The sequence below is a fragment of the Myotis daubentonii genome, chromosome 5, assembly GCF_963259705.1.
Source record: "Myotis daubentonii chromosome 5, mMyoDau2.1, whole genome shotgun sequence".
In the NCBI taxonomy this organism is placed as follows: domain Eukaryota; kingdom Metazoa; phylum Chordata; class Mammalia; order Chiroptera; family Vespertilionidae; genus Myotis; species Myotis daubentonii.
The window spans coordinates 34,606,629-34,620,492 of NC_081844.1; the positions used below are offsets into that span (position 1 = coordinate 34,606,629).

Here is a 13,864-nt window from a genome sequence, read left to right on the forward strand (position 1 = left end):
GCATGGGGAGGGCAGGAAATAACACCAATTAACAAAGTAAAGAAAGAAATAGAGGCAGAAACAGCCCTAATTGTTGTAAAAGATCATTAAGTTAGAGGTAGTCTTTATAGCTTCTCCCTCCATCCATTCTCCAGAAGCAGCACCTATTCTATAAAAGACGAGGTCAGCCCCGGCTGGGTAGCTCAGTGGGTTAGAGCGCCGTCCCCATAAGCCAAGGTTGTGGATTTGATCTCCCAGTCAGGGTCAGGGTATACAAGAAGCAACCAATGAATGCATAACTAAGTAGAACAACAAATCAATGTTCCTCTCTCTAAGATAAAATAAATAAAAGGAAACCTGACATAGGGCATAAAGTTCATTATACATATGACACAAAGTGGGAGGGCACTGTGGGGGTTCAGGATGAGTTACCCCAAGATGTGCCTGAGTGGTGTGTGGATTGTTCTGAGCTCTGTGGGCTCAAAAGAAACTTCTGCCTCTCCCCTCTTACCTACCTAGAAGAACTTGAATTAGGGGCTTTGCCTAGAGTTAGAGATGATCAGAGATAACGTTTTATGACCTATCTGTACGGCAGAGCAAACCTCTAATTAGTGATCATCTGCTCTTCTAATCGTCCTTCAGTGACCTTCCTCCCCTCTGAAGCCCAAGGTCATCGTTAGCTTGGGATGTCTTATACACCCATGTTCCCTTTCTGTCTTGGAACCTCTCCTGCGTGTGGGGTCTCTGTCTCATGTGTGCAGAGTTCCCTTACGTGTGCATATGTTAAACTTGGTTATTTTCTCTTGCTCACCTGCCTCATGTCTATTTGACTATTGGGCCAGCCGAGAGAGCCTAGAGAGCAGAGCAACGTTCCTTCCTCCCCCACAGCTCCGTCTAAGCTCGCCCCTGCCTCACAGCTCTCCACTCTCTCCCTCTGCATCCAGGAGAAGTGACGGAGGCAGTGACCCCATGCCACCCCTTCATCCATTCAAAGGCCAACGAGGAGCACTGTGTTGGGCTCTCTCTGGGATTTTCCTACACTGAGGTGCATAAACCAAGAATTGTTTCTGTCTTCCAAATTGTGACACAAGCCAAATAGTCCCAAGGGCCCCCAATGCGGACACATCCTGCCCTTCCGTCTTGGCACTAACATCATGGAACACAGTGAGGAACCGCATGAAAAGCAGAGGCTCGGTCCTAACCTACAACCCTTTGGATATGGAAGCTAGTTTTTCATTGATCAAAAGTGTGGGAGAAAATATTTGCAAATCATCTATCTTATAAGGGATTAATATCCACAATATATAAAGAAGTCCTACAACTCAACAACCAAAAACCAAACAACCTGATTCAGAAATGGGCAAGGAACTTGAATAAACATTTCCCCAAAGAAGATATACAATGGCCAATACGCACACGAAAAGATGCTCATCGTCACGAAGTATCAGGGAAATGAAAATCAAACCACAGTGAGAGGCCCAGATGCCCATTAGGGTGACTGTTACAAAGCACACACACAAAATCACAAGTGTGGGTGACGATGCCGAGAGATTGAAACCCGCTGTATTGTGGGTGGGGATATAAATTGGTACAGCCACTATGAAAAACAGTATGGTGGTTCCTCAAAAACTTAAAAATGGGATTAGCACATGACCTAGCAATTCCATTTTGGGGCATATCCCCAGAAGAACTAAAAGCAGAGACTCGGCGAGGTATTTGCACCCCACATTCATAGCAGCATTACTCACCACAGCCAAAAGGTGGAAGCAGCCCAAGTGTGGCATCTACACTGAGTGGCCAGATTAGTATGACCACCTGATGTTTGTAGGCACATTAGCCGAACACTGCATCGTATGGGATACGGAAGCCTAAGGCCTGTTCGAACACCTTTGCTGTCTGCAGTTACCAAGATAAAACGTCTCCAATTCGCACAGGAACACAAGGATTGGACAGTCGGGCACTGGAAAAAGGTCATGTGGTCCGGTGAATCATGTTTCCAGTTGCATCATGCAGATGGCAGAGTGAGACTTTGGCAGAAACAGCATGAAAGCATGCACCCCACATGCTTGAATACAACCCTTCAAGCTGGTGGGGGCAGTGTTATGGTTTGGGACATGTTTTCCTGCCATGATTTGGGCCCTTTAATTCATGTGGAACAACGTCTGAATAGCACAACATATCTAAATATCATTGCTGATCAAGTTCATCCTATCATGTTGATGGCGTATCCCAATGGAGATGGCTTCTTCCAACAAGACAATGCGCCATGCCACAGTGCTCGTATTGTGCAGGAGTGGTTTCAAGAACATGAGGGAGACTTTACCTTGCTTAGGTGGCCCCCACAATCACCAGATCTCAATACAATTGAGAATGTGTGGGACGAAGTTAAAAGAGCCATCAGGCAGCTGTTTCCACAACCATCAAATCTCACAGAACTGGACAGTGCTATTCATCAGGCCTGGTGTCAGATTCCTGGCATCACCTTTCAGCATCTCGTGGAGTCAATGCCAAGAAGAATCGCCGCAGTATTGAAGGCAAAAGGTGGCCCAACAAAGTACTGAGGGGTGGTCATAATAATCTGGCCACTCAATATATATGTGTGTGTGTGTGTGTGTGTGTGTGTGTGTGTGTATATATATATATATATATATATATATATATATATATATATAATCTCCATCCCACGCTCAAAGGCTGTTAAATCGCATTGTTTACCCATATCTTCAGAAAAAAATCACTCTGTCGTGGTAAACAACCTGCTTCCCTATTTATAATGATCTGGCCCTGTAGCAACTTCAGCGCGAAATTATAGCTAATTTGCCTACAAACGTCAGGTGGTCATAATAATCTGGCCACTTAGTGTATATCTTCACTCAGTTTTAAAAGGAAATTCCTGACACAGGAGGAGCTTTGAGGATCTTATATTAAGTGAAGTAAACCAGTTACAACAAGACAACTACTGCATGATCCCACTTATAGAAAGGAGCTACAGTAGTCAAATTCAGAGACAGAAGGTAGCACGGGGTTGCCAGGGGCTGGTGGGCGGGGGTGGAGAGTTACTGTTTAATGGGTACAGAGTTGCTGTTTGGGGAGATGAAAAGGTTTTGGGGATGGATAACGCTAGTGGTTACACAGCAATGTGAATATGCTTAATGCCGCCGAGCTGCACACTTAAAAAATAGTTAAAATGAGAAAAATTATGTGTTGAGGGCTGCTAGCAAACACTCGGGCATCTTTAAATGTGTCACTGAAACTCAGAGCGTGGGCAGAGCCACGCCCTGGGGGCGGACCTGGTCAAGAGACTGGGATGCCACTCAGTTTGACTTTGCCGCCCAGTGTTAAGGGGATGGATCTCATGATGTCGCCAGGAACTCAAGGCCCACCCAGATGTGATGTAACTTCCTGTTATTCAAGTATTTATTAAATCTACTGCTGGTGTTGGAGGTCTTTCTGCCCCTCCATTCAGGGGGCAAACGCCACACTCGGCCCAAGCTTTTATTCTATTTTTGTGTCCTGTCTATCTTTATTTCATTATTTAATCCCCAGCGCCTCTACTCAAGAACCGGTTCATGTCTCTCTCTCTCTGTGCTGGACACGGAGAAGGGAGCCCCCTGCTACAATTATGTATATTTTAACACAATTTTAAAAAATGAGCTTACAGGAGAAGAAATACCATTGGTGTTCTTTCAAAAGCAGGTAATAGCATCAAAACCCTTGTGTGGTAAATATGACCTGTATTTATGTAAAGTGACAAAATGATTCCACTCAGACCTTACAAATATGAAAGCTTGAACATCTACAGTGATTGTAAATACTCCAGCTGTGTTGTTAAAGTAACTATTGCATTTGTGTTTCGTGCAGCAGAAACCCACTGATGTACGTTGCAGTTTATCCCGTGAATCCCAGCAAAGATTCATAGATGTGTGGGACCTGTTTACCATCTCTTTCTGAGTGCACATCAGCAGCTACGCCCAAGGTCTTAGTGAGAGACCCACCAAGGCTCGGAACAGTGAAAAAGTCACACAGTTGGCCATCCATCTCCCCCAGCAGGACATCAAAGTCAAGACTAGGAACTAACACATTTTCCCATTCATTCGTTTATGCTTTAATTCCCTCATTTATTCAAATATTTAATGAGCATCTCCAAAATGCCAGGCCGTGCTGGGTTAGGATCAAGGATGAACCACCTCGACAGGTCATCCCTGGTCCCGAGGGCCCTACAGTCCAAAAGGGGAGGCAATGAGCAATCGGGTGCATCAGCCAGCACTGGGAGAAACGCCCACAATCGCTGAGATCAGAAAATATTTGATCCTGTGTGGCAGGAACAGCAAAGTGTTGTATTTCCCAGTCAATTCTTGTTGCAAAAACCTCTGAGCTTCTGACCTACTATTTTGACCACTGTTTGCTTTTCATTTGTGCTCCTGGTATTATTGGTGTGAACAAGGTGAACACTGGCTTGGAGTCACTTCAAGGCCTGAAACCGTGGGTTCGTTACACCCCAAGAGGGACATACATAGCTTCTGGTCCCATCTATTCTAACAGACTCACTTTTAGAAGACATTTCTCCTGGAAACCTTGGGCACTGCTAATTGGCAGCCACTATGTGTGGGGGGACCTGTAAGAGATCTGGGCTCCCTTGGGGAGATCCGTGACCCCACTGGTGTGTGGGTACAAGAGAGAATATGGCTCTGCCATTCCCCTTAGCAGAGGTGAATACATTTGTTATTTATGCCTTTTGTAGTCATGACATAAAAGTAGCACTTTATAACTACGTCAATTGGAACGCCCTCTCAGCAAGCTGTACTTAAAATGGCATCTGAAAATCGTCCCTGTCCCCTTTGCCGCACAATTGCAGCGGTGGCATGTGTCCGGACGCCCCACAGCAGGGGAAACACAACTCCGACATTCCTAGTGTTTTCCTGAATAACCTACAGACTTTCTCCAGTCTGGCAGCCTTTATGGCCTCAATGCTGTATGACTGGTGACGTTTTTGTTGCAGTGCTATGGACTTGACTCACTTGACCCTGACCTGCCCAAAGAGTAGCATTTCTGGGGCATTTTTGATGGTTTATGGGGATTGCTGGGTCGAATATTTGGAACTGAGATAATCGGGGCCAACAAGTTTGCTTATTGGTGCTTCTTGTAATGAAGGATGTTCTGAGATTCCACTCTCCTCTCTTCCAACTGCTCCCTTACAAATAAGTCTGGACACATTATTTTGAATAATGTCAGTAAAATAATGTTACCTGGCTGGTGCAGTCACTCCCCAGGTCACGTATTTGCCTTTTAAATGAGCACTTTCATTCTCCCCTACAAAAGGCACGAGGTGGTGGTGTAGCTGGAAATGCAAAGCCCTCACGGGCCTTGTCCTAACATAAACTAGAGATCTTGGCGCTCATGCTTCCGTAGCACCTCGTCGGGGCCGGCACCATTCCGGGGCCCCGCATAGAGGAACTCATTTAATACTCACAGCCACCTGCGAGCTCGGTGCCGTCAGTGTCCCCTTTCATAGGTGAGGGAATTGAGGTACAGGGAGCCTTTCTCGGGGTCACACAGTGGTAAGAGGCAGACCAGGAGCCCGATCTAGATAATCTGACTCCAGACTTAGAAAGGAGATTTTGTTGTTGTTAATCCTCACCCAAGGCTATTTTTTCCATTGACTTTTTTTTTTTTTTTAGAGAGAGAGAGTGGAAGGGAAGGAGGGAGGGGAAGAGCACGCCATCGATGTGAGAGAGACACATTGATTGGTTGCCTCCTGCACTCGGGGCCAGCGTCAAGCCTGCAACCCAGGTAGGTGCCCTTGAGTGGGTATTGAACCCATGACCCTTCAGTTCATGGGCCCACGCTCTAACCACTGAGGACACCAGCCAGGGCTAGAAAGGAGATTTTTGACAGAAGGCGCTCAGCCTTTGGGACCAGACAGCGTGCGTCTGAATCTAGGCTCTGCCTCTAACTAGCCAAGGGACCCTGGGCAAGTTATTTGAACCCTAATTTCCCGCTCTGTGCGATGGAAGCACAGAGGTGGTGTATGCAAGGTTCCAGGCACACGGTACTTAACGCCAGCTCAGACCACTCCTGACCTTCCCCTTGCTTTCTACACACACGGACACACACACCCTTTTGGCCTGGTTACTTGATACTCATCATGATTCATAATTCAGCTTAGGGAGACCACCATGCCAGCTTTCCCTGCAGGAAGCGCAGCCAGGGCGGTGTGCAGCCCCTGGGAGCACACCAGCCAGGGGCAGGGAGAAAGGGCTCATGGCCCGGCTGGGGCCTGGGCGGGGAGGTGCAGGTGGGAACCCTGCAGGCTGAAGGACCCATTCGCTCAGGCGGAGGTCAAGGAGCGTCAGTGTGGTGTGTGCAGGGACTCAGTTCGGGGGTGCTGGGGGGCCCTTAGGAATAGGGGAGTGATCGGTGGGGCCAGGCAGTGCATGAGCTTTCTGTGGGGAGCAGCGGGGAGGCCCTGCAAAGTTCAGTTCAGATCCTGTATGGAGACCAGTCAGGAGGCTGCCGTGGCAGGACTGGGCGGGAGACGGGGCTTGAGGCAGGGCTGGCGGGCGATGTGGCTTCCAGATGAGGCCAGAGGGACATTCTTAGAGCAACTCCTCCTCCTCCTCCCAACAGCAGCGGAATCACAGATGTTTAGCTTTATTGAGCAAAAGAGTTCCAATCTCTGTGGAAAGGCTTCAGAATTACCTGCTGATTTTGCTGCAAAACTATGGATTAGTCAAAGAGAAATCACCCCCTGGCCACCTCCTTTGTCCCCTCACAGAACATAAATCATCCTTAGAGACCAAGTGATGCGTTTGTGCCCAGAGAATTAATAGCCTTTTCCTGTATCTAAAATTACGTCTAATTTTACTCACTTCCCTTAAAGAAAATCACCCTTCAGAACCAGGCTGCTGGTTCTGAGAGACGCGGGTCAGGCCCATCTTGGTGCCAAGAGCAGCCCAGCAGAGGAGGGGGCTGGCACACGTCACCCCCTAAAGCTTCGAGACCACTGGCGGGTCCCTGGCATCAGTTTCCAGCCACTGCACGAGGATCCGATTCAACTCGGCGGGCCTGGGAAGGGAATGAAAGAGGATTCGTACCCGTCTGGACCCGCCCACCTCACAGGAGGTGAACGGCTAGCCCAGGAAGGCCTTTACTGAAGGCAAACAGGAAGTCCCGATGTCCCCCGCCCTGGGGCCCCCAACTCCTTACTTCTCTATCTGTGTCCAGTGTCCACAATCCTTAATGTGTCCCCTTTTCAGGTGGGGGATCTGGAAGAAAACACCAGCCAGAAAAGTAAATGGCAGAGTGCCCGTGGGCCTGGTTTCAGGTTAGTGCAACGTGTAAGGGGGCCCCTGTGAGGAGGCACCTTCCCCTCTGCTCCCCTTAGGCCAGCCCCCGCCCTGAAAAACTGCGTGTTTAGGGAAGGAATAACCACTTGTTGAGCAGCTACTATGTCCTGGGTGCTCTACATACATTGTCTTATTGAAGCATACCCACAATCCTGTGCGGTAATGGGAAAGCTCAGAGAGGTCAGGGAACCGCCCAAGGCCACACAGCGTGGCTGAGCTGATATTCAAATCCAGGGCTGACTTGTTCTCATCACAACAGTCTCCCTTCAGAACCATTCGTTCTCAGCCCTTTCACTGCCTGCAAGATGCTTGCTTGTTGCTGGCTCTCGCCATGCAGACACGACTGCACCCGCTTCCCGGCTGTCTTGCTGGAGGGTCTGCACGCAGGGCCGTTTGGCTTCCCCTCTGGAACCTGGGCTCCCACAGTGGGTCACTGCAGCCAGCACCCGGACGAAGAGGGGGCAGCACGCAGCAGCTGGGACACAGGTTTCTTCCCGACACCGCCTTGAACCCTGACCGCATGTGGGAAAGGCTGGGGAAAATGCCCTTCTCTCAGAAGCATAATACACCCGAGCGAGGTTAGAGTCCATTACAGGGGGCTGCAAAGGACCAGCTGAAGATCTTGAATTTCTACAGAAACCTTTGAGGGCTAGGACCAGGGAGCAGAGCCCGTGGGCTCACAGCTTTCCGCAGCACCTTGGCCAGACCTATAGCCCACACCGCGGCCGCATTCCACGCGCACCCTCCCCGCTGTGCCTGATGCTGCTGACAAAGCCACAGCAACTGGAGATGGGCCGCTCTCAGCAGCTAGCCAGCCCACGGCCACCCCACTGCAGGCCTCCCCAGTCACTACCAACCTCCACGCTGTTAACAGAGGGAGCTTCCAATCCCATCACTCCCTCCGGTGGCTCTCAGGCCCGTGGCCCACACAGCTCAGCCGGGCCCAGAGGGCTCAGCAAGATCCTCCGGCCTCATGGAGCTCCTGCCGTTCTCCGGGCATGCACGCTCCTCGCCTCAACACCCTGTCTCGCCTGGGTTCTCTCTCTCTGCCTGGGCTGAGTGTGGGATTAACTACAGGACAGTGAGTGCCTATAGGGCAGGGTCCGTATCTTACTCATCTTAACCTTCTCAGCATCTAGCACGGTCCCAACACATTTAAGGGCACAGCACAAGCCCATGAAATGAATAAATGAATGAGTGAGTGAATGAATGAGAGACTGCATCCGTGCAAGGAAAAGGAAGCATCAGGCACGGTTGTTGCTCCCAAGAGGTGACAGTGAGGCTCCTGAGGAAGCCCCCATACAGCAAGTGGTTCAGGAGAATGTCCCCCTCTGCCCTCAGCCGCCTCTTTCCTCGGGGACACCTGCCCGCTCCCTCCCAGGAAGCACTGAGGGCCCAGGCAGCACCGCCCTCACCCAGTCCTCCATATGCTTGGACATCTCAGGAACAAGCACTCGGTCCTTCTCTGCAGTTACCATCAGGGCCGGAATCAGGATCTGGGGAGAGATGACAGGAGGTGGTGACAGCCAGAAAAGGAAAAGATGTCCCCTTCTTGCACCTTCCAGTTTAGGTCTCGCCTCCTCTGGGGCAGGGAAACGTGCTTCGTTTTCATGCTCCGCGGCTTCCCCACTATTAACACCCGCTGAGGGGCCCAGCAGCTGCCGAGGCCCTGGCTCTGTCTGGCGCGCTTGGCCTGAAGGAGGCATCACTCCTACTGGAGATCTACGAGAGGGATGTGAGACGGTAGAAAATATATGTACTGGTCTCTGCCTCCGGGTTCCGGCACAGAGCTCCTGAAACGCCTGGGCTTTTTTTATTATTATTGATTTCAGAGAGGAAGGGAGAGGGAGAGGCAGAAAGAAACATCAATGGTGAGAGAGAATCATGGATCGGCTGCCTCCTGCACACCCCACACTGGGAATTGGGCCCACAACCCGGGCCTGTGCCCTGACCGGGAATCGAACCGTGACCTCCTGGGTCAGAGGTCAATTCTCAACCACGGAGCCACGCTGGCCGGGCTTCTTTGGACATTTCTAAGTGACGGGAGCACTAGGAGCATCTAGTACTTGTCTCTGACCCCGTCCCCGACACGGGCTCCTAAAACCCTTATAAATTCCCACGTGCTCAGACCTCGAGGAGCATCTTTTGTTCTAAAGAGGCAACTCTGGGTGTTTCCTGGATGGGGGCTGGTCAGCAGAAACCCAGCCATGATTAGAAGTTCTGTTTTCAGCCCCCCTTCCTCTCTCTCTCTCTCTCTCTCTCTCTCTCTCTCTCTCTCCCTCCCACCCTCCCTCCTCTAGAGAGGGGAGAGGGACTGGAATGGGGTGAACAATTGATCATGCCCACACGACGAGGCTCCATAAAAATCTCAGTAGCATGGAGTTTGGAGCGTGTCCACACTGGGGAACTCACCCATGTACCTGGGAGGGTGGCACTCGGCTCCCCGGGCACAGAGGCTCCAGCGCTCACACCCTCCCAGACCTCGCCCTCGTATTTCTCCAGGTGGCTGTGCACCTGTGTCCTGTCTCTCCTCCTTTACTAAGCTCATAGGGTAAGTAAGAGGCACCCCGAGTTCTGTGAGCCACTCTAGCGAACAGTGGTCAAACCGAGGAGGGGTGGTGGGAGCCTCAGGTCTATAGCTGGTCAGCAGCACAGGTGACAACTGGACTTACGATGGGTGTCTGAAGTATGTGTGTTGGGGGGGGCAGTCTTGGAGGCCTGAACCCTTAACCAGTGGGATGTGACGCTACCTCAGGTAGGTAGTGCTGGAATTTAGTAGTTAAAGTGTAGGACACCAGCTGATACTGCAGAGAATTGCCTGCTGGGGGACAAACCCTCACACATTTCATGACCAGAAGTGAAATGTTTTGTGTGAATGTAAATGTTCAGGAGAAGACTGAGTTTTCTAATACAGATGAACATAGCAGTGCAGTGACCAACACAGGCTTGTGTGTGTGTGTGTGTGCGTGCATGTGTACGTAAGAATGCATTGGGCTGGCCCACTCTGTGGGATGGGACAAGAAAGGAAGAACTGCGCTTGCATGGAGATGGATATTACTTTTCTTTGAGTTAAATGGATGCTTCAAAAGGGCAGCCAAGACTCTAGAGCAGCGGTTCTCAACCTTCCTAACGCCGCGGCCCTGTAATACAGTTCCTCATGTTGTGGTGACCCCCAATTTCATTGTGACAAACTGAACATAATTAAAGCATAGTGATTAACCACAGAAACAATACGTAATTATATATGTGTTTTCCGACGGTCTTAGGCGACCTCTGTGAAAGGGTCATTCGACCCCCAAAGGGGTCGCGACCCACAGGTTGAGAACCGCTGCTCTGGAGAGTGAACGGGCCAGACACAACTGTTACCAACATGACATTAGAGGCAGCAAAATGACTTCTCTTTTATCCACTGATAAATGGGGCCTGGAGAGGCTATGAAAGCCTCCATTTATCCTCTTTGTTCTCACTCTGCCATAATAATGTTCAAACAGCTCCAGTTTGTCCCTGATTAAGAAATCTGCACTGTTTTTTTTTACCCACATGCAGAACCATGTGCTTCTCACTGCACCCCATCCTCCAAATGAGAACCAGGAGACATGCAAACACGCTTTTGGTGCTGAAAGTCATCCGAGGCCGCGGTGGCTAGGCAAGCTCTAGAATGCTCCAAGTCAAAATGTAAACTGGTGGTGGGGGCACGGAGGAGGCGGGAGAGGAGGGAGATCTGAAAGGTGGCTGCAGAAGAAGGGAATTCCCAACTTAAGCACCATCAGGGTTCGCCTTCCCAGAATCTTTGATATTATGTCCATCCACACTTGGAGAGATTTTGCCCATCAAACTGCGGCTTTGTAATTTCTGTCAATCACAGAGTACAGTGATGATAAGGAGCATTAATTGAACTACTGCTATGCGCTAGGCACTGTTCTAAGCATTTTATGTGCATTAACCCATGTTATCCTTACATGTTAGCACCACTGTTGTCATTCCCAGATTACAGAAGCGGCAACGAAGAACACACTGGTTAAGAGTGCTGACCAAGGCCACACGGGGGTCAGATCCCAGGCCGAATTCTGTCCAGCCCGCTCTTAACCACTGCCTTCTATGCTGTGCTGCCTCTAGACCAACCCGTGTCGTCGAGACCTCGTCTGTTTTGTTCGTTTGGTAAATCCGCGGTCTAGCACAGTGCCTGACACACAGAGGGTGCTCACAGTGAGAGAGTCAACAAGATGACCAGGGCTCCCAAGTGAGCGAGGACCTTGAAAACGCAATCACCCTTAGGTTTTGAATGTTCTGAATGGAAACTGGGGGCCCCATTACTCTCATCGCAGACCCAGAGATTGGAAACCATCTTCTGCTGGACAAACGAGGAAACAGCCACAGACTGAATTGGCCACGTGATAAGGCCGAGGCGAAGCCCCGCCTCTCTGAGAACACCCAGTGCTCCATCAGTGAACCCTTTGGGAGTCACCCTGGACCATCTGCTCCCTGAGCTGGGGCACCACCAGGAGACCTGGGCCTCCCAGACCGAAGCTGCAGTCACCCAGTCAGAGCCCTGCTCTGTCCCTAACACCACCCATTCCAAGAGAAGCATCAGCAGAAGAGGCCCTAAGGGAAACCTGGAGGAGGCACTTCCGAAGCTCAGAGGAAAAGGACAGAAAGGAGGAAGCCAGTAGGTCGGTCTGTGCACCCCCAGCTCTGACCCAGGGCAATGGGAAGCCGGGGTGGGGGTGGGCGCATGGGAGAGGGTGCAACACTAACCCAGCACTCACCTTCCGTCCTGTGCCTTTGCAGCCCCACTTCCAGTTCCTGTCTATGTTTCGATACCAGTTTAGGGGACCCCTGGGGGGCAGATCAGGGAATAAAGAGAGGAAAGCTTTTAGTCCATGACTGTGCTGCAGACCCACCAGGCACCGGTCTCCCAGGGAGAGCCAAGCTTCTGCGGGAAAGAGGACCGAGCCCGGCACAAACAACGGTGCCTAAGTGCCAGGCCTGGGGACACGCGGGGTTCGCGGAGAGGGTCTGTGGAGAGGGCTGTCACACGGAGCCGGCCCCACAGGACTCTCCATGTCATCCCAGGGCTGTCACGTAAGAGGGTGGGAGCTTGTTTAGCGCCATCACCATCCAGAGGCCACTCCCCTGCCCTGGGGAACCCCTGGAGAAGGGACTTCAGGGGGTGGTGCAGAGGTGTCTCCTGGGGGCAGGCAGGGCGGCTCTGGGGCTGGACCTAGAACCCTCTGCCAGTCCTCGGGCCTAGTCGGGGTTGGCGCTCTCGGGTCTCACAGCTCTAGGCCCTGGGAATACCTTGGACACACCACATACCCTTTTGGGACTTTTCATTTTCCCTCCGGAACAAGGAGGGGGTGAGGCCACATTATCTCTATGCTCCCTTCCAGAGCAAAGCTGTCCTCAAATCTGAGACTCTTAAATGGTCTCAGCCTCAAAAGAAGAAGAAGAAAAAAAAAGCTTAGGGAAAAGTTGTAGGTTGTGGTGGTGCCAGAATGCTGGGGGCCACAGGCGTTCCCAGCCAAGGCTACAGGATAGAGGACTTCCGGGCGGGGCTGGCCAAAGCAGTGCCCATGGCTTGGCTCTTTCTGAGCCCTCGGGTTGGAGTAAAGGATGGAAGTGTAGAGAGAGGCACGAGGGAAAGAAGAAAGATGGACATGTGGTGAACTGCAACATCCTTGAAGAAACCAGGAGCTTCAAAGATTTGCAACGTGTAAGTATTCGAAGGGCAATGCAGGAAAGCGGCCGTTGGAGCAATGCCTTGTGGTTCCAGAGCAGAGGCCCAGACCATCAGCGTGAACGCAGGCCTGAGCCAAGGGAATGAGGTTGGACACCTGCTACAACGTGGAGACCCCTGAGAGCACCAGCTGAGCGAGAAGCCAGGCACAGAGGCACACACACTGTACTGCATTTATGTGAAATGCCCGGAGTAGGCAAATCCATGGAGATGGAGGGCAGATAGGGACGGCCTAGGACTAGGGGGTCTAGGCGAAGTGGGGGAGAGCTGACTGCTCAAGGAAATGGCGTTTCTCTTTGGGGCGATGTGGTGATGACCGCACAGCTCCGTGAATGGGCTAAAACCACTGCACTGGACGCTTTCAGAGGGTGAATTCTATATGGTATGTGAGCCAGCGCTCAACAAAACTGTTTAAAAGGAGAGAGAGGTCGCCCTAACCGGTTTCGCTCAGTGGATAGAGCATCGGCCTGAGGACTGAAAGGTCCCAGGTTCGATTCCGGCCAAGGGCATGTACCTTGGTTGCAGGCACATCCCCAGTAGGAGGTGTGCTGGAGGCAGCTGATCTATGTTTCTCTCTCATCGATGTTTCTAACTTTCTATCCCTCTCCCTTCCTCTCTGTAAAAAATCAATAAAATATATTTAAAAAAAAAAAAGGAGAGAGAGGTCTCCAGTCCCCCTAAAAATGTATGCAGTTTTTGAGGGTCCGTGTTTTTCTGAAGAAAGAACTCAGAACTGTCATTTGATTCTCAGGGGGTCGTGACTGAAAAAAGGTTAAAAGCATCTGCTCGGAGGGGCCCAGAA

General features: G+C 50.9%; 1 protein-coding gene across 3 annotated transcripts in view; it reads right to left on the reverse strand.

Moving 5' to 3' along the window:
* Positions 1–6,614: 6,614 nt before the first annotated feature.
* Positions 6,615–13,864, reverse strand: part of LOC132235327 (bifunctional epoxide hydrolase 2-like) — a 66,073-nt gene continuing 58,823 nt past the window's right edge. For all 3 annotated transcript variants that reach the window (XM_059697529.1, XM_059697527.1, XM_059697528.1), the window contains 4 exons: positions 12,092–12,161; positions 8,741–8,821; positions 7,186–7,244; positions 6,615–7,044 (listed from right to left, as the gene is read on the reverse strand). In XM_059697529.1, the coding sequence (XP_059553512.1) occupies positions 6,966–7,044; positions 7,186–7,244; positions 8,741–8,821; positions 12,092–12,161 (289 nt within the window). In that variant the 3' untranslated portion in view covers positions 6,615–6,965. The remainder of the gene's footprint in view (positions 7,045–7,185; positions 7,245–8,740; positions 8,822–12,091; positions 12,162–13,864) is intronic.